This window comes from Accipiter gentilis, chromosome 7 (genome assembly GCF_929443795.1).
Source record: "Accipiter gentilis chromosome 7, bAccGen1.1, whole genome shotgun sequence".
NCBI lineage: Eukaryota > Metazoa > Chordata > Aves > Accipitriformes > Accipitridae > Astur > Astur gentilis.
In genome coordinates this window covers 31,203,204-31,227,719 of record NC_064886.1, presented here as the reverse complement: position 1 = coordinate 31,227,719, position 24,516 = coordinate 31,203,204, and the positions used below count along the sequence as shown (strand labels likewise).

The 24,516-nt window shown below is 37.8% G+C and overlaps 1 protein-coding gene across 13 annotated transcripts in view; it reads right to left on the bottom strand.

Moving 5' to 3' along the window:
- ZNF536 (zinc finger protein 536) overlaps nucleotides 1–24,516 on the bottom strand; it is a 354,101-nt gene that overhangs the window by 116,178 nt on the left and 213,407 nt on the right. For 11 of the 13 annotated variants that reach the window (XM_049806413.1, XM_049806411.1, XM_049806416.1 and 8 more), the window contains 2 exons: nucleotides 22,205–22,357; nucleotides 9,284–10,864 (listed from right to left, as the gene is read on the bottom strand). In XM_049806413.1, the coding sequence (XP_049662370.1) occupies nucleotides 9,284–10,864; nucleotides 22,205–22,357 (1,734 nt within the window). Of the gene's footprint in view, nucleotides 1–7,713; nucleotides 10,865–22,204; nucleotides 22,358–24,516 lie in introns of those variants that run through there. The other 2 variants (XM_049806424.1, XM_049806421.1) reach the window with 2 other exon arrangements.

Sequence of the window (24,516 nt, the reverse complement as noted above, 5' to 3'; positions counted from 1 at the left end):
GAAAACTTATTTTTTCCCATGGTCAGTGAGTGAATCACAGGTAGACCTGCAGGAGGAGTGAGGGCTGCCAGCCTCAGAATGTGAGCCCCCCTTCCCCAAAGCTTACTTAAAAGACTTGTGTCCTGCCAGAGTCATGGCACATATCGGGATATGCCTTGTGTTTTTCCCTTCAGTAAGAGATAATTAAGGAACAATTCCCTCTCTGATCCCCAGCACGGCATGCTATTTTCTACCCCACTGTTGCTCTGCGAGCTGAACAATGGCTGTTCTATGCAGGGAACGGGGCTACAGACACCCTGGATCAGAGGAGACTGGCTTAAAGAAACTTCCTGGCTTGCATCTTGCTCCACGGACAACGGGGTGGGCTAGGCGACTTGGGTGCAAATGCCTGCCGTGGGGGTGGCTTCAGGAACACCTGTTTGTGAATGGCAATGCTCCAGGCAGGGGCATCTGTTAGCTGAAGTCACTTGCATCCAGCATACCTATCTAGAAATTTCACGTAGTAGAGAAATTGTTGTGGTTTCCGGTATTTGGTCTCAAACCTAAGTGTATTCCTTTTACATTCGTGTGGGAGGGATGCATGGTGCTCCTAGTTCACCTCTGTGGTAGTGCTGTAAATAAACCTCTTTCCTATCTGCTCCTTGCCAGCAAACGTGTGGCTGCTTCAAATGGCAGTAACAGTTACTGTGAGCTTGAAAGGCTCAATTTCAAGGCATGCCAAAAAATAAAATCGTGACCGGGTCTTCTAAGGAAGCATTCAGATCAGAGAACTTAAAATCAACACTGGGGATGGCAAGCTGGGAAAAAAAATCCTAATTTTATAAGTTCTGAGAAAGACGCATTTCACCTGTTATAATCCTTGTTAGTGAACATGTTACCCACCCTGGGTTTCTTCCCCACCCATAGTTTATGTTTTGACAATAATAAAAATGCGCAAACCCCCAAACCTTCTAGGTAATTTCCTAGCTTGGAAAAGATACGTTCATGAGCAAAATAAATTGCCAAGTTAAGCCGTGGCATATTGCAGAAGACATGACACGATCACATCCTACTGTGGCAAGGCCAGTACCTAGATGTTGCTTCGGAACAACCAGAACAATTGTTTAGCGAGAAATGTTTTTTGCATATGACTCATCAACCCTTGAAAACAGGATTTCTTATATAATACGAGTGCTGACACAGCCTTCACTTGAGTGGTGTGACTGCAGCTGTATAATTACAACTTAGATTTGATGTTATGGACCTTAGGTTACGCCATTCAGACAAATGCTCCATTGTATTACAGAGATATTTTTTCCTTAGTCATATTGCCCACAGGACAATAAGGACTATATTCACTGCATAAAAGTTTAGGCATGTAACAGCCAGCGGTATTACACAAGATGAGATTATACCCTATGGGGGTTAAATGGATTCATAATTGCCACTTTTTCTTGTCTCTTTTTTTCTTTGCTCCTAGTTGATACTTTTTTGGAAGTGCTCTCCAAATAAAAGGAAGAACAATCTCACACTGAGTCTGGATAAATGTTACAGTTGTCTCACAAATGCTGTATTATTTCTAACCCTTCCAAAATAATATAATTGTCCTACTGCTGAACTACAGATTTTTCTCAGTATGACACAGAACACTAAAATGTCAGGTCCTGACTCATGGTGTTTTGGTGGAATAAATAAAAAGTACCAATATGCTATTCAAAACTGACAGCATTAATGAAGATGTGACACTGGGAGCCACAGTCATGTTTTCCTTTAGCCTCCATTGCGTACTCGGCGGTGCACCAAACGACAGGCCACCTCTTACAGGTCCCATCCTGGAAACACTTACCATAGACCTGAGCGATACTACTGGGACTGATGCAACTGGTTGCTCGTTATCCTACGCTTGTTTTATCTTGGGTGGATCGTACACAGGTCTGAGGAGGGAGGCTAGTCTCAGGACGCTTATCGCACATTCTTTCCATGGGAAACAGAAAGGAGAGTTCAGTGCTATCTGCAGTACCGAAGACTGTGCCTTAATGTAAGGCCAGGCAAGATTAACCAAGAAAGATCACTCACGGGCTGTATGCTCCTGGTATCTCTCCACTGGGATAGACGTTGTGTACCCATCACTCACTAAGGCTCTATTTCCCGCTGCAGGACTAGACCCAAGTATGTAGTCTGCCCTGGCCAAGCACCCAGGCGTTAATACTTACACACTTAATCCATCCCACATTACTCATATTTAACCCAGTGGCCTCCACAAAAAATTTCTGCTGGATTTTAACAGCAACAGAGGAGAAACAGGTCCCACATTCCCAACATATTTTCTGTGACAAAGGAAACAAGTCTAATGGCCCCCCCCCCCCCGCCCCCCCCCCATACCTGCCTAACCATACATGGCACCGTTCTAACAACAAACCACTCCTTCATTAGAAGACTGCATTTTTAATAAATATCCTTTACAAGGCCCACAAGTAGCTTTGCAGAGTTTGCCTCTCAAAGCCACCAAACAAGTGTGGATTGCATGAGTGGTCTTTGGTCTACCAAAAGGTACAACAGTTTCTCAGAGAGTTTTCTTGAATGTATTAACAAAATGACTCAAAACTGCACTAATGGTTAACAGCTTTTTTTTTTATTAGCAACACTGAGATAAGTTATTGAAGCATTTTAGTATTGTTTTACATTCCATTCAGAAGTGACCTAACTTGTAACTCCATATACATTTAAAGATATAGTTTGACACTTATTCAGAAAGCAACAATTATTAAAACTTACATACCTTCATTACCAGGAAACCTTAATATATTTTCTAATTACTTCCAACAATACTCTATTCCAAAGCACATGATAACCCACTAGAAGTTTACACATTTCACTTCAATCACAGGTTTTAAATTGTGGATGTCAGAGTGCTGTTCATTGAATTTTACTGTCTTTCTTGGTTAATACGGGAAAACCTGGCACAATATATTAAGCTAGAAATATTGCTTAAAGAATATGAAAAAAGATAACTACAGTATTTTTTCCTGCTAAAGCATTACAAAATACAGGACCATTAAAAACTCAAATAGAAATGACAATAAATAACCTTAAAAATGTTAAGAGAATTTTCACTCATACTAAAGTCCATTCCCTAAGCTTGCCAAACACATAAATAACAGAACATATTCAGGACCTCTATTTTTGTACTATTATGATGGTTTGTTATATATTGTGGATGTATTGTGTATACATATATTAATGCTTACACTTAAGGTATATATTTTTTTCTTTGCTGAAACAATTAATAAGCCTCAGGTAATTATTTATTCCTGGTACTACAGGTATCTAGATAGGTGGGAGCAAACCTCAGAAATTCCAGATATGCAATACTGTGCATAACAAGATCATCTCCGCATAAAGATAGCCTAACTTCCTTAGATTACAAAGATGAATTTGGTTATTTATTTCTGAAAGCCTGTAACATAAAATCATAATTGCTGTCAAATTAACTGTTTAAAATTGGCCTCATAATAGGTATTAATCGTACACTTAGTTTTGACTTATAAGGATGTCTAAATTGTTCGTGTTTATGAGTAGTTATAGGAAATACTATACCTCAGACACAAGAATATATATTCCTGAACCAAAACACAAACCAAAGCATTGTCTCACTTTGGAAAGACCTGGAAACATCTCTATGCCTCTGCCTAATCCTAAATTATAATTTAAATTTGACCTGGATATGACAAAAACAATACGAATATATTGTTTGGGAGATGAAACTTAGAGTAAAATCATACAGCTCTAAGCTTACATCATTATTTTGTCTCTGCAAAGAAAAGAAAAGCCTTTCTGTGCTAGGGATTTGCCTTGGTGCGGCTGGCCACTGATGTCTGAAATCAAGGCACATACCAAGGCCGCCTTTTGCAAACACAATCCCCCTTTCAGATCTGGTGCTAGGAGGGACTGAATGCCTCCAGTTTCACTGGAGATAGAAGGTACTCAGCACTTAGCTGTATCAGATACTTTAGGGGTTAATTTCCAGAAACATAAATGGAATGGGAATGTTACACTGCAATATGAAAAATGGTAAGTAATAAAAGTTTTCAACGGCAAACAAAAAGGTGGTACCTGACCGATTTCTGATACAACAAAATACAATCAAATTAAATTACATGAATATAGCAATGAAATTTAAAGTCAAATAAACATAGGACCTGATTCTGCAATCCTTAGTCATGTAAGCAGTCCCACTCATCGAGAATGAGGGATGCAAGACTGGGTCCTTAGCTTCTGCTTAGGAAGTCAATGTTGATTCAGACAGTATCTTTTCTAGCCAAAAATATGCAGCAAAAGGAAAGTAACATAAACAAGGCTAAATGTCAACAGTGTTTGCAGACTTACAGACACCATCCATTTGTTTGTACTGAAATGACTAGCGAACCATTTGGCAAATACAATGCTATTCACAGACCGGCCCTTTTATCCAGCAACACAAACTTCACTGGATCAATGGTATTCCCAGTTAATTAAAAAAAGGAAGCAAGCCATATGAGTTTGGTTTGATACTGCCATCCAAATGGCACTGCGACATCCAGAAGTGCAGCTCAAACCCAGGCGTGGGGCCGAGGTGCTGATCTCCCGTTCGGCAGTACAGTTCATAGACTAAAAGCAGGCCCTAGACCTCCTAACTGAAACTAAAGAAACCTTTTCAAAAGCACCGTACTGGGGTAAAGAAAAGTCTGCAGTAAAACTTCCCTATCATTTCATTCTGCCTTGAAGGAAAATAATATTCTGGTTATTCCTTCAACTGCCGATCAGGACAAAATGTTGGGTTACTTCAGTGCATTACAAGATACTTTTAAATGGGCAGGAGTACTACAGTTTGCTGCAGTAGGATGACCTTCCATTGCCTTGTAGCTGTCCTAGAGCTTGGATATACCAGGCCTTTCGCTTCTGTTTAATATGGATTTCATAATTTAAAAGAGCTGCAATAAGGATTCAAGTGAAGCCACCGCAAACAATTAAAAATCTTTTTCTGTTTTTTATATGTTGGTGGTAGTTCTGAAGGGGTTAGCATTATAATCTTTTTGGTTTTGACACCTGTGGCAATAAGCAATTTGCAACAACTAAATTCACTATTTAAACATTGGGGTAGAACACTATAATTATGTGACAATAAAGCTGTAATAATCTGCCACAATGGATCTTCCCCTTGCCCAGCCCTCTTGTCTGTGCTGCAGTTCCACATTTGGAAGGTATTTCAGAAAGTTACAATGCTGAACATTTTAATAATTCTGTGCAATGTTGAACACTTTCTGCTCCAAAGGAAACTGGAAGTGCTCAGCCCTTTGCAGGATCAGAGCTCCAAAGCTCCTACCATGCATCAGAAGGTCCCTGCCCTGTTTTCGTACAGTGGAAGAAGTGATAATGGGGTGGAGCCTACGCGGGAGAAAACAGCATTCATTGCAGAGGAAAGCAAGCAAGAATGGAAGCAAATTAGATTTGTAGAGACAACATGGAACTAATACGTTTGGACATCATTCAGTGTGGGTTCAATAGCATTAACCCATTAAGCAACCAGCTAACACCCAGGACGACCTCTGGCCAATAGTTCTGTAGCCCACCAGCTCTTCTTTGAAAGTCTAAGTACTTCCCAAGCAGAAAATGCAAGTTGGGAAATTTTACCATCTTAGACACAAAGCAGAAAAATTTAAAGGGGAGGAAAGAGAGAAAGGAAAGGGTCTTGTCATAAAGAGATGCTGTGCAAATCACGTGTGAATTAATGACTTGGAACAGGAGGCAGAACGAACATCACTGCGATACATCTATGTGTACATGGGAAGACAAGCAGAGAAAGAGAAGAGCATAAACAGAATGGAAAACAGATCTTCCAAAACTAAAATACAAAGTAGGTCTAGAACCTCCAAGCGTAACTTCTTGAATGAGCAAGGGCTGTGAAAGCAGGGGACGTGGATGCTCAAGACATCTACCAAGCCATGGCCCTGGGCTTCCCCTCCACGCTGGGCTACTGGCTGCCAAGCAGCACGGAAAGCCTTGTCTTCTTCTTAGAAACTGCGTGGTAGCAAAGATTAACAAGATCGGCTCCTAGGTATAGTCACTTGAGACTCCAAAACCAAGTACAGTTCAGGAGTAACTCTAAATTCATCAATGGTATTTTTTTCTTTCCTTCTGTCTTTTTCTATTCTGCTATATACGTAAAGGAGAAATATTACAAAAATTTGTGATTTCTCTCAGCAGCATTTTGACATGGAAATTTCTGTATTATGCAGTAATTATGGTTCTTTTCTAATTGTGTCTTTCATCCCTACAGCCTGAAGCATGATAGGAGCATAAATGAATTATGTGTACATCATCGGTCTCTCTCATTCTACATACAGGGAAACTGAGGACTGCTTCCCCCATGTGTGGTGACTTTCCAAAACAACAATGTGAGTTCGCGGCATTCTCCTTGAGGTATTAAACCCTTTCTGTGCCAAGATTTGTGCTTAAAAACTGATCCATTATCTTAAGGTAAAATCTGCCAACTAAAAATGATCCACATGGATCACTGAAAACCCCAGCTTGTTTTTATGCAGCCAGAAATTTAACTCAATTAGCGTGGCCAATCAAAGATTCAATCTCAACTAACTGAAGCTGAGATATTTTATTTCCACTGTATTCTGACTGTAGAAAGAGCACCATGCCTTGCTGTCTTGATTGTACAAGGACTGTATCAAGTGTATCAGTGTTCTCTCTTGAGATGTCAACAACCCACACATCACTGGCTGTAAAAAGAAAGGCAAATGCACAGAGACTCCTAAAATACAAAGGAACACAAGACTCATGCCCTGGAATCGGGTGCTGGAGGTGGGTCTCAAGCTTTCTGATCTCTCAGGCAGTAGGAGAGACAAAAGGAACCATGACTAAGGTCATGGGATTTGTGCAAGAGGGAAGGAAGGCTAATAAATGAACAGGGTGCTCCTGATGGCTAATCTGCAAACGCAGAAACATCAGGTGAGATTCCCTGCACAAGCATGCACAGATGGAGTGTGATTTCACAGTACAAAATGTCACTGTGAAAATGAAAACTCCCCCAAAACACTGCTTTCAAGTGGGCGGTGTCCAAGCCAGCCAAATAAAAAAAGAACTACTGACACAGGGGTTGTTCATACTCATCCACTTTTGCTGTGAGATTAAGAAAAATGAAAAATTTAGTCAACCTTAATACTTATATTCTGCAAACACTCAATAGTATGTCAGTAAAGAATTTTAAAAAGCTATTTTTGGAGGGGGGAGAAAGGAGGACTCGCACTGCATTTTCCATTTAAAAATGGCTTAAAAAGTAGAACAGACAGGCTTCTGTTGTTTTTGGTTTTTTTTTTTTCTTCATACTTCAAGTCAAATCCATTATCACTGGGCAGAGCTTGTGAAAGGGATATGGTCTTTAAAATCATACAAACTCAAGCCATCATAAAATGTCTGTTGAATTGATTGGAAGATGAAACAAAAAACTAATGGAAGTAACATGACCTCATTTCAATAATAATGTTAAAGGGGTTTTTTTGCTGTTGTTGTTTTAAAAATCTTACGTCTGGGAAGAAGTATAAAGATATTTTTGTACAAAGCAACTAATCTTAGTTTTCCAATTTTTTTACTTGTTTGTTTAGAGAGTAATTTGTGCTGCCTTTTTTTTTTTTTTTTTGTAACTGATTGATTGTACTCCACAAATAGAGAGGGGGAAAAAAAAAAAAAATCCAACTAGGATTTTACCAGCTGCAAATTAAAGCAACTATCAACTATTTTGAAGATAACAGTAATGTAACTGCTGATTTTGAAGAACCTGGAAATATTTCCAACTATCTGAATTGGTTCTTAGTGCATTGAGACACAGAAGTTTACAAGTAAGGCCATGCAGATACTTAGGCTTGTGATTCAGTTTAAGTAATGACAATATTGTGAAGCCAAAATGCTCTAAGAATACAAGTGAGAGAAACTTTGTGAGGCAAAATCAGACGTTTTTATCAGACCAACTAATACACTTGGAAAAGCAGAGAGAGGCCTGAAGAAGGGGTTCTGCCTTTAAGCACAGGTACTATCCTAGTAAAATCAAACAAAGCTCCCACTAACCTTAAGTTAACTAGGGTAACCACTCTTAAGTGCTTGCAGATTTAGGGTTTCATTTTAAATTGTCAGGCTTTAAAACTGTTGATCACATTGTCTTTTCTTTTTTTTTCTTTTTTAACTTGAATACATTTTATTATGCATGTTCAGCTCTGACAATGAGTTTTCTGATTAGTTTGAAGGTTAAGTGAAACGAGCATTACAGAAGTTTTTGTGTCCTTTGTTGACTCTGCTTTTTAAAGTGATACTGTTTTTCAAAGGATTTACACTCTAAAATCTCTTTCAAACAAGAACCATGCTGACAAAATAGGAGATAAATTGAAAAAATCCTCATTCTCATTTGTTCCAAATAGATGTAAATTTCATTTTTGTCAGATGTTATGGGTGTGACATGAGGAAGCAAAACTGCAGTTTTATGAATCAGAGACTAATAAGGGTAAAAGGTGGTTTTGTTTGTTTGGTGTGTTGCTGTTTCTTTAATTACCTGGAGGCATATTCTTAATTAGGCAAATCACAATTTGTACAACCACTAGTTAGAGTAGTGAAAATGGTCAAGGGCAACTACTATATGGGTGCCATTGAAACAAACCAGAAAAATATAATTAAAAAAGGGGGAGGGAAAGAAAAGAAAAGAAAAAAAACACCCAACAACAAAAAAAAGGCTCTTCACCACAGGTAGACGCATTCCATGCACTTGGCCTTTGATTTCATTAATATTGTGGTAATTGAACACACCCCAATTCAAAGAAAGGAAAAAAAAAAAAAAGAAAGGAAAAAAAGGAAGAGAGAGAAAGCAAGATTTGCTTGGCAAAGCATCCAGTGTTTTTCTTGGGTTCTTTCTTGTATCAAAATACTGAAAAGTTTGCAAGTTACCATGTAAATTTTTTAAAACCTTTTCCTCCTTTGAGTATGCTAAACCAGTAAGTATCCCCTTCAGATGCCACTAGCACAGATAGTCTATATTGCTGCTACTCTAGTTTAAAAAGCAAGTTCTTTCTAAAATCCTGTGTAAGTATATGCATGCAGCACTGCTGATTTCAATGGAGTAGACCACATATAAGACTAGAATTTGGCCCACAGGGTTTAACATTTTAAAAAATGTATTACTAACAAACATGACTAAGTATATTTAAAGAGCAGCTTCATGATTCTGCACAAGTGTTTTCTGAAATGGTCTAAAAGAAGGTCTAAAACTTACCACACAAGTCAGGTCTCTTGATACATCCACTAGTTGCTGTGCTACTTGCAAGTCCATTAAAGGCTGCTAAGCCATCAGAGCTGTAAGCTCTTAGGACTGACAACATGTTCATCTGCTTCTCCAGGACCTGTGGACCCTGAACTTGTTCGGGTTTCATCACTCCTTGTGCAGTTTCATGGGAGGATAGAAGATTCTGACTGTGCCACTGCTTTTCTGATGCTTGTGGCAGTGGTGATACAAGCCCTTGTGTTGGTTGTGAGGTGACCGCACTTTGTATATTGTCGCCTCCTTCACTGCTTTCTTTATTTAGGGCAGACAACTGCTTATTCATAATATCTGGTTCTGTGTCAATGTCCTCATCTTCAATGTTTTCTTCCTTGGAAGACTCCATATCCTCAGATGAAGCTATGTCAGAAAGGTCATCAGTAGCACTTTTATTTACAGAGTCAGAGAGCAGAATATTTGGGTCATCTTCGGATTGTGTTTTTATTTCGGATTCATTACTGGTGCAAGAATTTTGTGTTCCCGTGCCAATAACACCAGGATAAACACCGAACTGCTTATAGAAGTCTGTTGTAAAATTACAAAAAGTGGATTCCATGTGGCTGGGCCAAGCAGTGGTCTTTTGCTCTCCCAGGGTCTCTTTATTTTGTCCTTGGGTCATTTTCTCAGAAGCTGAGTCCAGCTGGCTCAGCATGTTTGAAACTACTGCCTCCTTGCTGGACTGCACAGAAGAGGGGAGCAAGCTGACTTTATTAACCGAGGCTGAAGCTTCTCTAGATTGGTCTTTGTTGTTCCCTATGACGTTGTCTTTACGTTTAGCCTTGCCCAAGTGATTGGCCTGGAGGTGCAGAGCCATTAGTTCCATAGACGAAGTTGTAAAGGAACAAAATAAGCAGCCATGCCAAGCAATATTGTCTTGCACAGTAACAGATGAACCTGGGAGGGAGGCTGCATCTGGCCTTACAGATAAGTCAAGAGGTTCGTATTGTGACTTTTCTGTTTTTCGCTGTGAGGACTTGCTATTTATCTTTTCCTCACCACCATCTGAGCCCAGAGCTTTTGCTGAAAGTGGATCTGAGAGAGCTTTATCCTTCATTTCTTTTTCTTTCTTCAAAGAACTTAGCACAAAGCTGTCCATGAAAGCTTGCAGAGACCCTTGAAAGTTCACACCATTCCCAACCATGTTCTGGTAAGCACGGCCAAGTTCAGAGAAGTGTGTTCCTTTGGAAGATATGTCTGAACCCTTCATATTTTCTGAAGATACTTCAGATGACATGCCAGCTGCTTGTCCTTGCTGCTCTCCAGAAGGCAGCATTCCTGACGTCCACTGCTGTGAGACCATGCCACTTCGGAAATCGATACCGGGAAGCCCCTTGAAGGCTCCTCTCAATATATCTGGTCTAATAAACACTGAACTTTTACTTGATGTCTCATCTTTGTGTTCTTGACTTGCAGTCTGCCCAGAGAGTGGTCCTGCTCCATTCTGTCGCTCCCGATGGTGCCGTTCCAAGTGGTATTTGAGGGATGCAGACTGAGTACCAGCATAATCACAATGCGGACACTTGTAAGGCTTCTCACCTATAGGTATGGATAAAGAGAAAAATATAAAGAGAGAGAGTTAACTGTACTTTGGTGTACGGAGAGTGAAGAAAAAAAAAAATCAACATTAGCTGCTTGAAAACAAGAAGACCTTAGATATAATAATTCATTTTTAAAAATGAAATGCCTTTAATTGAAGACTGATTCATAAAGTGACTATTTCTAAAATGGGTTTCCAGAATGTGGGGCTATTCAGGAATGACATGGTATCTACACACAATTAGCCATCTTTTTCTTAATCTAACATGTAGAAAACTGTTGTAGAATTAAAAGCTATGATTATGAAAATGAAGCATAACCATTTCAACCACAGTAATCATTAAAAGTACAAGTTTAAAAAAAAGAGAGACAAAGAATGTAACAAATGGATGGTTGCAATATTTTGTGTATACAATTGCTCTAAAATTTGTTTAAATTATACACATGGAAACCATTTTTAAACCTAAAAATTTTATGGCACTGTTACGCAAGACTGAAATGAATGATTTAAGTCTTGCTCTGCAGTAAATCATGGATATAATTAGCAAATGGCATACTGCACAAGTAATTTATCATTATTTGGAGGGCACCATTCCAGAAGGATTCAAAGATCTGCAGACCTACTGCATTGTTTCTAAATAAAGAACTATAAATACAGATTCTATAAAATATTAATATTATTACACTACATTATGATTGCAGCATGTAAGAACATATAGTTAAAATAAAAAGTAGTCAATAAAATAAAAAAGAAATCGAGTAATAAAAAAAGTACAAAATATATTTAGCTTCTGTATTTGAAATTAGCATTATCTACTGTTTTTTGCAGTCCTTTAAATTTGTACTAATGGCATTTCTAATGCTCAAGTAGTAAAACGTGTAATTTACCTACCATAAGCGCTTTTCTAGGATTAGCTTGGATACAGTTTTAAAACATATAAGATTATTTTCATGAATTAACTATATATTTGAATCCCCCACTAAACTTTTATTGTTCTTCCTATACTTTAAAAGAGGTAGAAGATATTACATGCGTAATAAATATTCATATACAATCATAAAGACATATCCAAAAATAATGTACATCTAAGCAAATGTACATCTTAATTTTTGCAGAGGACTCGTTAGCAGTGCAGTATTCCTTTTAAAGGAAGAAGTACGGAAATCCTCACTAAAAGTGACAGGAATCTGAAAGACCTGCAAGCTGTCAATATTAGCAATTATTTCTATGAGGCAGCTCAACAAGAAGAAACCCTTTTCTTTAAGTAGCTTTTTTCCTAAGTGATCCAAAAGACAAAGGCAAGCCTTTTCCAAATGGTATAATGGAAATATTTGTTTTGAAAACTTCTTCCCCAGTAAAAATGCTATATAATATTATGTAGTTCACCAAACCATCTGGAAAGTTACCTGTTCTCAAATAACCTCAAAAACTGGAAGGCTTTCAAACTTTTGTTATTTAAGCTACAGGCTCAATTGAAAGGCTGGTAAATACTTGGGAAGCTGCTCCTCTCACTGATCGCAGGAATTTACTAATGAGATGCAACACCAGAACACTCAAATGACCATATAGCACTGTGCAAGCAGGCTTACTGACCATGAATAGTAGCTGGATACGTGCTGCAATTCAGACAGGGCTGAAGTAAATCACAAGTAGTGGAAATTCTAAATCCATAATGTAATCCTAAAGCTAAACGGTGAGACATGAGAGCTTTACATCAACCACGTTAATCGTCCTTTTTAGAGGAGAAAAGTGCAGCACCTCAAACAAGAGGTGTTCAGCAGAGGAAGAGATAGTAATTAGCACGGTTCATGCTTCAGGCCTGGGTCCACACAGCTTAACAGAAGAAATCAGATTTAAACATTTCAGTGCAACTTCTGAGTCTTCCACAATCACCTAATTAAGTTCTGGCGCTCCACCAACAAGGAGTAGGGGCTGCATTTCAGTGGGAAATGTGCAAAAGCAAACAGTTCCTACCGACTTGCAAGAATCACTAAACTGAGACGGATCATGACTGTCGGGCTTCCCTGGTCTCAGGTGAGAGTCTGAGCACACGCCTACTCATCGCAGGCATTTTAGGGTAGGGACAAGGGGACAGAAGACACTGGCTGTCTATTTGTTTGCATTTCTGCAGGGCTGTTTGGGAGTGTGCAAACTCTGACAGCTGTGCTGCCAGTCAGAACGTGGACAAATATTAATGCTGTTTTTACAGCATGTACATACTGCAATATTTTTGAGTTGTTTTCTGTTATTATGATGCTTGCCCTACCAGTTACTGTAAACAGTCACTAGTGACCTCTGACACAACTCGGGTATTTCAAGTGTTGCCTAAGAAGCAATCAGATTGGTGAAGAACAAGTACCAGACATTATAAGGTTAAATGCTCTCACTTTTGAGTTTTCACTCCTCTTAATTGAAAAGCTCTTCCTCAGCATCCCCTATGCCTTCACGGAAATCTTTAACACAATTATATTGAGCACTTCCTTTTATTCTAATGATAGTTCAGTGTGTGTTTGCATTGCACATCAAGTGACACCATTCAAAAGTGTGTCCCAGCATTGCAGGCGCTATGTCAACCATTGGATAACTACTTCTTCAGGGAAGAGAAGTTTGCAATACCAGCTCCAGTGATGTTGCTAAACAGCAAGAGCTGTTCAAAGAAGTAAGTATATGTAAAAATGGGTATAAGTGACTTAAAATATGCTAACTAGAAGAAATACTAGTAATATTTATATTTCTAAAGCACTTTCCGTCTAAAGGACTGGGCACAACAACGTACTCTTATTTTGAATTGCTAAGCCTTGAAGTCCTTACATTTTCCGCTCGAAGGCCTCTTCACTGAATGAGCTTCCTTTCAGCAGAGGAGATCTGGACACAGCTCGCCACCAACGCCATAAGCGTTGGACTGAAAGAAGACACTCACTGAGACAGTGTGATAAAAAGTTCAAATCTCTCCTAGCCTCGGTACACTGCCTCTGTGGTGCTCCCACCTCTTGCATGGCTAGAAAGAAGATCTAAAGCTGACGGTCTGAAATTGGACTCAACATGTAGCAACACACTGTGCCACCTTTGCAATACAGGACTGGCCAAATAACATTGTTCAAAGGGAACTATTCAAAACCTCTCTCTTCTCTTTTAGATCCAAATATTGGCAGTGATTAGCTTACTTCAAAGCAATCTTAACTGCTGCTATTTCAAGGGCAAGCGTTGGGAGAAGGGAGTAGGATGGAGTAAATCGTCTTTGAATCTTTTAAATTCAGTGTATCAGTATTTCCTAAATTCAGTAATTGTGCAGATATTTAGATGCTATTTCATCCATTCAAATTAACAACCAGCTATGCCCCTGTACAAGTCCCCATACCAATGACAAAACAGAGTTACAAGCTGCTGTGGGAAAAAGCCCAACCTAACCTCAACCAAACTAACCAAAACCCAAGCCAGTTTCAATGCAAAACCCAAAGGACCGCTAATTCCCAGGACTCTATTAGCAACTGCAATACTACATGTCCAAAGAATACTACAGGGGACAAGAGGGGTAGCCTATGATTCTTGTTAGAAGACAACCTGTTTGTATCTCGTACTTTGAAGAAAGGTTTCAGAGAATTCATCCTAGTGTAATGACTGCCCTGGTAGTATTGCCAAGAGCAGTGTCTGGATGAGTTATTTAACACTTAATATCAGTTCACATAAATTAACGTTGCCATGTAGGAGTGAGGGAACATGACTTTTTCAAAATAATTCTCTGCATTTCATATCCAAGAGTCATTTTTCATTGTTCTCAAAGGCAATGACCACCCTGATCTTGCTAATTCTCTGGCCGTTTGCATCCCTGAAAACCTTTGCACAACGGAGTAGAAAGAGAGAATATTCCAGTGTGTACAAAAAAAAAAAAAAAAAAAAAAAAAAAAAAATCTTATAGAGAATAATTTATCTGGGCAACATAATCACAGCTCTGATCTATCTACCACTCTGGTTTACAAGACACAAGACATCTCATGAGAACTATTTTATATCAGGATACAGTAAAACAATAAAATTTCAATGCTCCTTGTAAAATCTGCACAAAAGCTTGGTAGATAACTGGAAACAGACTTGTTGCCCAGTAGAAACAGGTCTATTTGTATAGTAGGTTGTATAAACAACACAGATGTATAATCTATGCAAGCTAGCACCAGTCCTGCTCAGAATGCAATCTGATCACACTAGTTATAGGAATTATCTGCTACGGGCTGTGCAAGGAGACCACAGCCAGGGTATAAATAGATTTAGAGATTTTAAGGCCAGAAGGGACAATTATGATCATCTAGTCTGATCTGCTGTACAGCACAGGCCAAAGACCCTCACATAATTCCTGCATCAAACCATAACTACAATCTGAAACAAAACTTAGGTGGTTTAGTTTAAACATATTCTGTTTCAACCACAGCAATGAAGAAGAATCCAATATGTCGCTAGGTAAACCGACTGGTTAAGTATTTTCACTACTCAAAATGTGTGGCTCTCTCTAGCCTGAATTTGTCCAGAGTCTGCTTCCTACTACTGAACTTTTATCCTACTCCTACACTTTTATCTCCTAGATTAAACAGATTTTTTTTTAATACAAAAATCTATTCCCCAAGGAAGGTACCTGCAGACAGCAAACCAATCACCTCTTCACCTTCTCTCGCTCTTGTGTGGAACACCCTTCCCAGTTTTTCAATGTCCTTTTAAATTATGGGTACCCACTAAAGCTTTGATGAAATTTCAACTTGATATTAATCTTACACAGTTCAAGACTGTGTTTACATCCATAGCTATAGCAATCAACTAACAGCTTATAGTCTGTTGCTTCTCTACCATAATCGTAGGCCAGTTCAACACCTTTCGTATTTGTTCCTTTACATTTTGCTGATTTAAAATTCATATTGTTCAAAAAAGCCCACCTGACAAAGTGACTAATCAGTGCCTCCCCATGCATTTTAGCATCTTATCATTTTTGTGCCATTGGTAAATTTTATCAACAGTGATTTAATATACTCTTCCAAATAATTATGAAATACCGAATAGATGGAGCTGAAAGCAATGCTGTGGAACTGAGAGTTTATGTGCCACTTGTCTCTGTATGCTGTGTCTTTTTGGTGACGGGGATTGTCACATGGAACTTTTACAAGCCTTGAGAGAGAGTGAGAAACTTGATAAAACTTACTTTCATGAAATAAAATTGAATTAACTATGTTACCAATTCTTAATTAGTTAACAAATTCATTCTGTAATTTTACCCAAACCTGATGTCAGGGTAGTCTGTTATAATTTCAAGGTCTTAATATTCTTCCTTTTTGGAAATAGTAGAATAGCCAGAGCTTTTTTACTACTGCGGGTGCTCTGGAACTTGCTCTGTGTTCCAAGACTTGTTTTTTTTAAATGAACTTCAATGATTTGGAGAGCTCTTCAACCAGGGGTTTTAAGACTTTATCTATGAGTTATCCAGTCTCATTCATTCAAAAAAATGTTAAAATGTAGTGGGCTACAGCATTACAGCCTCGTTTCTTAATGGCAGAACTGTATCATTGGAAAATACTTTTAAAAACCATCATGCTTCTCTCAGAGAACAGAAGAGATTTAGTCTTCTATGCCATGGTTGATAATTTTTTATCCACTCCTGTCCAGTATTAGCAAGATACCAATTGTTAAACCTGCCAGATCTACAGAATTTTACCCTGTTCTCCATAACCCTAATAGCCGCATGCATATTTTTACTATTCCTTTTAGTTTCCCTTATCAAATCTCTGTACTTCTTAAATATCTATTTATATGTAGTGCTGTGGGCTTCTTTATTCATTTTTCACACTTACCACGCAGCTTCCTAAAAATCTGTACTGCACCCTATACTCCATTTCACCACTGAATGCCCCCCCGCCCCCTCCCCCTTTTTAAATAAGATTTCTTAAGGAGTTTGTTTGTGGCGTATGCCCCTCTGCACCTCGTAGTGCTGCTCCCCAGTACAGTGAGGGCTGTGCATCAGCACAAGTACCCCAACACCTAATGCTTTGGCAGCCAGTAGTGGGGTTTTGACAGTCACTCTGGGACAATGTGAGTTGCAATTTGATCCTATACATTTCTAAACAAGCTATAGTTTTCTTTCATGCAAACGAAATGAAATGAAACAGCTTATAATTCCAGAGCATACTGCTTAATGAAAATATTGAAAACATTTTCCAGCATTTTTTATTTTACCATTGAAACAGTTATTGATAACCTATTTTATCCATTGTGCAGTAGATATTTTAGAAATGAATTGCTGTATGGTTTAATTAGTTCATTATTATGCCTATTCTTACACGGTAATTTCTTTTATCATTCTAATCATTCACTTCACACTTTTTAAACCAAATGGAATATCAAAGGTTCCGTAGGATTATTTTTGGATCCTGCACATGTTTCACCACACAATTAATCTGTTTGTCAGAAATACTAGTTAACTTCTTCTCTTTACTACTTTCCTTTACTAGTGATTTTTCTCTATTATTTAAGATGAAAGTACCCGTACCCTGTAAAAGGACAGACTTTTGATGCTTTTGACTCAGTTTATTAAAGATCCTTCAATTGTGCACTCGGCATTACAATAAAATATTTTAATTTTTATAAAGTTTTCTAATTGAATATTTGCCTTTATTTATATCTTATCTGCAATATTTATTTAGTATTTTTACATGTCTTTACTTAGCTAAAACGCAGAGAGATAAATACGGTTGTTACTTTGCAGGGAAGATTCAGTACATTAATATAAACTGTACACTAATTCCCCCAAAGCATATATATATGTTGTAAACCTGAAGACTTTTTACACAGCTGCTTATTGCTAAACAGTGCCTTGTCCAGAAGGGGACAATCTGTGTCTCTAATTGCTGTCACTGAAGCTGAGATTCATTATGTGACTTTCCCATTAAAATGTGAGCATTAATTTGTATAATGAAATATCACCCACTGCAGTGTTCATTAGCCATGCCCTACTGTATACTGCACATTGTTAGCTACCTAGAAACTGTAGTTAATTTCACTAATGGATATTTCCCTACTTAGTGTTTGGTAGGAAATTTATACTGTAACATTACCTCTTAAACTTTTAAGGAAATTTAAATTCAATCAATTATTTTCAACAAAAGTTTGGGATGTCATTAAGACAGGAGAAAAGGCATGCTGTACAATGTTAAGGATGGGAAATCTGGAGAAATCTAGAGAAATGAAAAGTCCTTTTAGTTCATCTTAGAAATGTAAGAATAAAGGATGTTCAATACCAAAATTGTCTCCTCTTGGAGCACACATACCCATTTTCCTTAATTATTCATATTGCTCATCCCACTACAAGCGCCTTCAGAGAATGGCAACAGGCAGTCTTTTTTTAGGAAGAAAATGTGAATTGAATTCATTTAAAACAGCACCATTTTTACTGTATTTCATCAGTTCATCTAAGCAAGTTTTAAAATTGGCTAGTCACATTTCCAAGGGAAAATGTAGCAACACTGTAAATGTATATAATACGTCTAATACATGTAAGATGTGTGTCATACATATCGTAACATACTCTCAGTCAATGGACACAGACCTGCCAAGTTTTTTCTTCCTGTCCCTCTCTTTCTTAGGTTCCTTCTGTTTAGCACAAGCCAAACCTTCTTCAGGGATCTACTTTGCTCATGCACGTTATTCTTTTTTCATCAGTCAAGGGATTTAACTGTGCCAGTCATACTGGGAATATACCTGAGCACCTAATGACCACACAAACCAAACTGGTCTATAACTGCAGTAGCTTCTGAATACTAACACAAGGTGCAAAGAGGTGCTGGAGCTAATCTGAAACCGGCCCCTACATAATGGATCGCTTGTCAAAGGTAGAACAAAAGAAATTTTAATGTTTTACACTTCACTGTTTCTGTGCAGTCCAAAGGCCTAGGCATGTGAAGTAAAAACCACACCTATTTTTTTGATTTCAGTGGGAATTGAGAGTGCTCAGGAACATAAAGATGCTCAGCTCCCTGAATGAAGGAACCTTAAATTGCTACCCCCAGAGGGGAAAAATGGAGACTCTGGAAGCATCTGCTCATGGCACATTATAGGTCTGAGATACTTAGATGGTTTTCTTTTTCACAAAGTCTGAGCATCTCTAAGCCTTCTGTGTTACAACCTTCCCAGCTGTATTATATGCTATTTTATAACCAGGAAGCTGAATCACAAAGTGGCCAGTCCACCCATGCCTCCTATGCACTACTGGTGCATATACATGCTTTGCCCTTGTTTCTGCATCTCTTCACACAGTGGGTTTGTGTGAGTTGAGTAGGTAGCTCTGAAGAAGCAGGACCATATAGCCCATCCCTATTCACTGGTCAACAGAAAGAAGTCATCTAGGAGGGCTACAAGAGTTCTGCCTGTCCACTCTAAGCCCCAAGGCCCTGAAGCATGTTACGCTCAGAGTCCTTCCTCTCTTCTCTCGGGGTTGTACTAAGGAACTGTCTCGTCCTTCAACTGTTTTTAGAGCAAGAAAAAGGAGAAACCGATTTCGCATAATTATGCCCTTTTCTTCTTATCATATGGGAACAATCAGAAATCATATCTTGCTATCTTCCCCTTAAAGCTCTTTCTGGCTGAATATCATTGAATTAGATAAGAAGAAAAATCCTCTACAATTGTGTGTTAGGACTCAACTAAGCGTGCTAAATAAAACCTTGATTGTTTGGGTTTTTTTTTCCCTTCAGAAGCTTATTATATGATAGCAAACTACAGAGAAACCGAGACTCCGTGTGGAGAAGGTTGCAACCATGAAACACCCAACAGAAAAAAGAAGCAACCCAACCCACCAGCTAATTCTTCTAAAACAGAGCACAGCTTCCTCCTCTTGTGGAGGATTAAATGGCTCCTCTAGCTTTTTTGGGCCAAATGCCACAGAAGCACCTCCTGGCTGGATCAGACTTTGGGTCTTGTCTTGGCATGCGTACCAAACCAACCTACTCGTGTGCCTCCAAACACACAGATGTTCGAAGGAACCTGACTTCTGCTGAACTGCTTGAGCTCATCTCTAACAAACAGGTGCTGTGAGAACAAGAACAGTAATTGAGTTAATGTAGTGGAGAAACACAGTAAAGTGTTTTTTATCAGTCAGTTATATGATCCAGGCATATAATAAAGACAGAGTGTGACATAAAAGGCAGGAAACTGTCCCTGATAAGTATGAGCTAACCAATATTTGTTTAATAACTGGTATCTATTACATCATTTCCACTTACTGCAAAGCAACTTAATTTTTATTTAATAACTCTAGTAATTTGCCAATTTACATTTTTATAATATTTATTAGGATTATTTCCAATATGTAAAACACTGCTCCATTTAAACATACTCTTGTCATTATTTACAAATACTTTGTTCTCAACCTAATGGAAATTGATCTTTATCTACTTTAAAATTATAATGATTTTTAAATATATTGCAAATGTTTCAACAGTCTGTATGATGTTTTCTTTTTGTTGTTGTTATTTTATACATGGTTTATTTTTTCTCATTTTAATTTTGCTTAGTCAGTTTTAATATGCAAGTTTTATGGAATGTTTCCATTGCAATTAATTTACTTTCCATTAGTTCTAAGCCACAAATAACAAATGTGTAATCACTGCCAAACAAGAGTAAAATGACCACTATATAATAAAGCAAAAGGGAGGGATGGGTATCCTCGGGTTATTTTAAAGGATTATTTTTTTTTTGCATCTCCAACAGTAAAAATATCAAACTGTTTAAACCTCATAGTTACAAGATTATTTTCCAATAAAATAAGTACCATTTATTTACTTTTACTACATTAGAGAGTACACAAATAGGGTTTTCACTGTGTTTCTTCTTTTTTTTTTCTTTTTTTTCTTTTTTTTTTTTTTTTAACAAAGTCCAACACACAGAAAAGAATGCCCTAAATGGTTTGCAATCCAATCAGAGAAAACTACGTTAGGGTGCCAAATTTTAAAATTCAGATCAAACCAGTGTGGTATACTCCTACTCCACAATCCAAAGAAAGAATAATAAAAATACAATGACCAAACTTTCCCAGCTGAACAAGGAAATTTTTTTCTTTAAATAATTTTCAGCTTCCATTTTCAATTTTTCAAAATCAGGCCTCATGTTTGCAAACCCAACATTAAGTATTACACCTGCGCAAGCACATAGGAGAAACATGACTGCTGATTTGGGGAACGGAGGAAAATAATGCTTATCTGATACTTCAGTGAGATAAAAATTAAAAATTAAGTCATTCAAGTAGGAGGTACAACTGGAAAGTACTTCTTCGTGCAATTCATTTTACCTATCAATTAGAAAAGTAGCAGTAAAATTCTGAAATTCATTTAAAATGGTTTAAAAAGAAAATGACTCCACAATTACAGTGCCCACTACGTCTGTTTCCAAAGACAAGCATCCTGAATCTTCAGTTTTGCATACTTTCCCAAGGCCTACTACAATACCTAAGACTTGCAAGAAAACAGCATCATATTGGCCATATACAGAATTTCTAGTGATGTCAACAGGACCTGAGGGTATCGACATTGTATGTCAGATTTTAATTATGGATAGAGTAAGTCTTCTTAAACATATACGGTATCTCTACATGAACCTTACCAAGTACATATGCAGTTTTAAGCAAACAAGGTATTATAATTTAAATGGAGTGGTTATAGTTTACTAGTATTGAGAGCAGTCCACCCAATAAGTGACATACCAAAATGAAGTGAGAATCCAGATGAGTAGTAAGTCTCTGTAGGGTAGAAATGCTGTGATTGTTACTAAAATAAAACGTGGTAAGTTTTACCATGGTGCAAAACATGCTAAGTTTTAGTACTTACAAGTACTAAGTCGGGTGAGTTCTAGTGAAAAACAATGCAGATCCAGGAAACTGATGTATTCACATGAACAGCGAGAGGTTAAAAATGAGCATGCTAAATGGAGCAAAAATAGTAACTCTGAGAAAAACATACAGAATCCCTAAGCAGATGCTAAGGAAGGCCTTTGAAGCAGTTAGTATAACTAAGTCTGAAACCAATAGGCTTATGCCTATTGAAGGACAAGGGTAATTGAAGGAAACAGTGATGAAGCAGTGAAGGAGACAGAAATAACCTCAACTGGGAAAAGATGATTCTATTAAAGTGGTCTTTATCCAACAACACATTCCTTGTGCTTTTATTTAAGACTGTCATATATCTTTCTCAAAAGACTTTCTGCAACTAATGAGTCCAAATCTACACTGGGAATTAAAGCTCCTAGCCACATATTATGTTAACCCCCACACACACATGGCATGTGTCGACAGTGCTCCGCTCACTTGTTCCTCTCACCTGTATGTATTCTCAAGTGGACCTTTAAGTGATGTGATGTTCTGAAAGTTTTTCCACAATAAGGGCAGTCTTTCATGGCAGAACCAAGGCTCCTGTCTCTCAGTAAAGCTGGCTGCTGGACTCCTACAGATCTCCCAGCTTCTTCTCCAATGTCTGCAACACAGAAATGTTCTCACATCACTTCAGCACATGTCAGAAGTTGTTCTCACTAAAACTGCTAACACAACACAAAGTTAAACATGTCAATACTACACCTGTCTATTTCATTCTTTAAATCTGACAGAATGCTGACAATTCATGTATTTTCTTGTTATTGTCTTAAATTATTTCATCTTTCCTATCATCATTTTAAGCAGCATATGGTACCTTTATATTGAACTGAATTATACAAGAAAAGAAACAGCTGTGTCAGCAGCTGGTTTGATTTCTTCTTTTGCTTAGTTCCTATTCATTTCCCCCCAAAAAGTTTCAGATTGTTGTTTTCTCGAATCTATTTAATTTATAAGTATTGTGAAAATCTGTATGCTTTTAGAGGGAAAAAGTTTGCATCGGTATATTAAAACGGCTCAAAACAACAGAACTGCAGTGACGGGGGGTGCAACAGCAGTGACAACAGCTACACACAAAGCTCATCAACTTCCTACTGCAACATTTCAGCATTGGAGTTACAACACATGATCTACTGAGTGACCTAATATCATCGGAAAGGCAATGAAAAAAATTGGTCAGATGAGGGGGAATTCCTTCTGCCTCTCACCCACAGCTCCTGAGTTTTCTCCTTCAGTGTTCGCAGCTACACTTATTCTTTGCATCGTAGTGCAATGGGTGAGATTCCAGGACAACTCTTCTCTCTCCTGATATAAAGAAACAGTCATTCTCAGCCGTCTTGAATAAGCTGCTATTATCCAAGCAGGCTACGAACAAAATAACTTACAAAAGACTGACATAAAAATTGCAAAAATGTAGGGCATTTAAAAAAAGTCATTATTCAAACCACACAAGGCTCGTCTACCGTCTTGTACTTACAGGGTCATGTAATATCACATATATATGACAATCCATGACTTCACCAAAAAGTACCATGGCAAATGTTGAAATTCTGAACCAGATTTATGCTCCTGGCACACCACAGTGGTGCAATACACATGGACACATCATCACACCCCTATGCGAAAGCTGAGCTACCCGGGTCATATTGAGGTGGGGAGCATATAGTTAAAATCTGTATGCAGACTCTTGATTATTTCAACCATAAACTACTGACTAAAAATGTTCTGTCTTTACCCATTTGATATGTAACTAAAACTGTCAGGAAACATAGTGCAGTTTACACAGCGTTGCCTTTTAAATGGAAGTGATGGGACATAAGAAAGACTTAAACATTTGGCTATAATAAAAACTATTCACGCAGTAGCAGAGACCCAAATACCACATTTCTGGAAAAGGTAACACTAACAGGCATTTCATTATTTATTATAAAATGGTCCCTCTAAACTATTTCACTTTAAGCTGAAAGAAGGGGATGACAGAGTGATTAAAAATTATATATATATAAATGCTTATCTTAGTCATGTATGTAATCAAGCTATTGCTATTTTTCAAAAGGCAAAATCTGATAGTTTTCACATCACATTCTTGTTTAACACTTTCTGATTGTTCTTAGACTGCAGAGTAAAAGCACAATATTTAACTTAGAAAGCTAGTAACTGTCATTTTGAATTATTCACAAGTATGTAAAGTAACATACTGCAGGAGTTTATTTTGTCTTTAGGAATCCAGGTAAACATATATAGGTGCTAGTCTATAACTCCAATCTCCCTAAAGGGTTTAGATTTTCCCCTTTTTTTTTCTCCTCAAAACTTGTATATAATCATGTCTTAAGCTGCTTCGGGAAAAATGAATTCCTGAGTGCAAAAAGATTTTTCTGAAGTGCAAAATACAGAATGCATGATGATAAACTGCAGGATTTTATTTTGGTTTTCAATAAATACTATATGAGCATTATAGATAAATATATAGATAACGCTAACAAGCCACTCAGGAGGAATTTACCGAATAAGACTACTAGTTATGTTTTGCTATATGTCACTCTAAATGATGGCCTGTTACCCATTTGCCTTTTATCTTTCTATCTAGAATATGTGTGGCCCAATAAAAAAGAATAAATTTGTAAGATAAACAGCTCGCTTTGCAGATTTAAGAGTCTAATTTTCACTTTACACAAAATTGAATTTTTTCAAGGCAGCGAGACGATGGAGTTTACTCTAGCACTAATCCCTCTGAAAAAGCAAACTGAAAACAACAATGAAGCA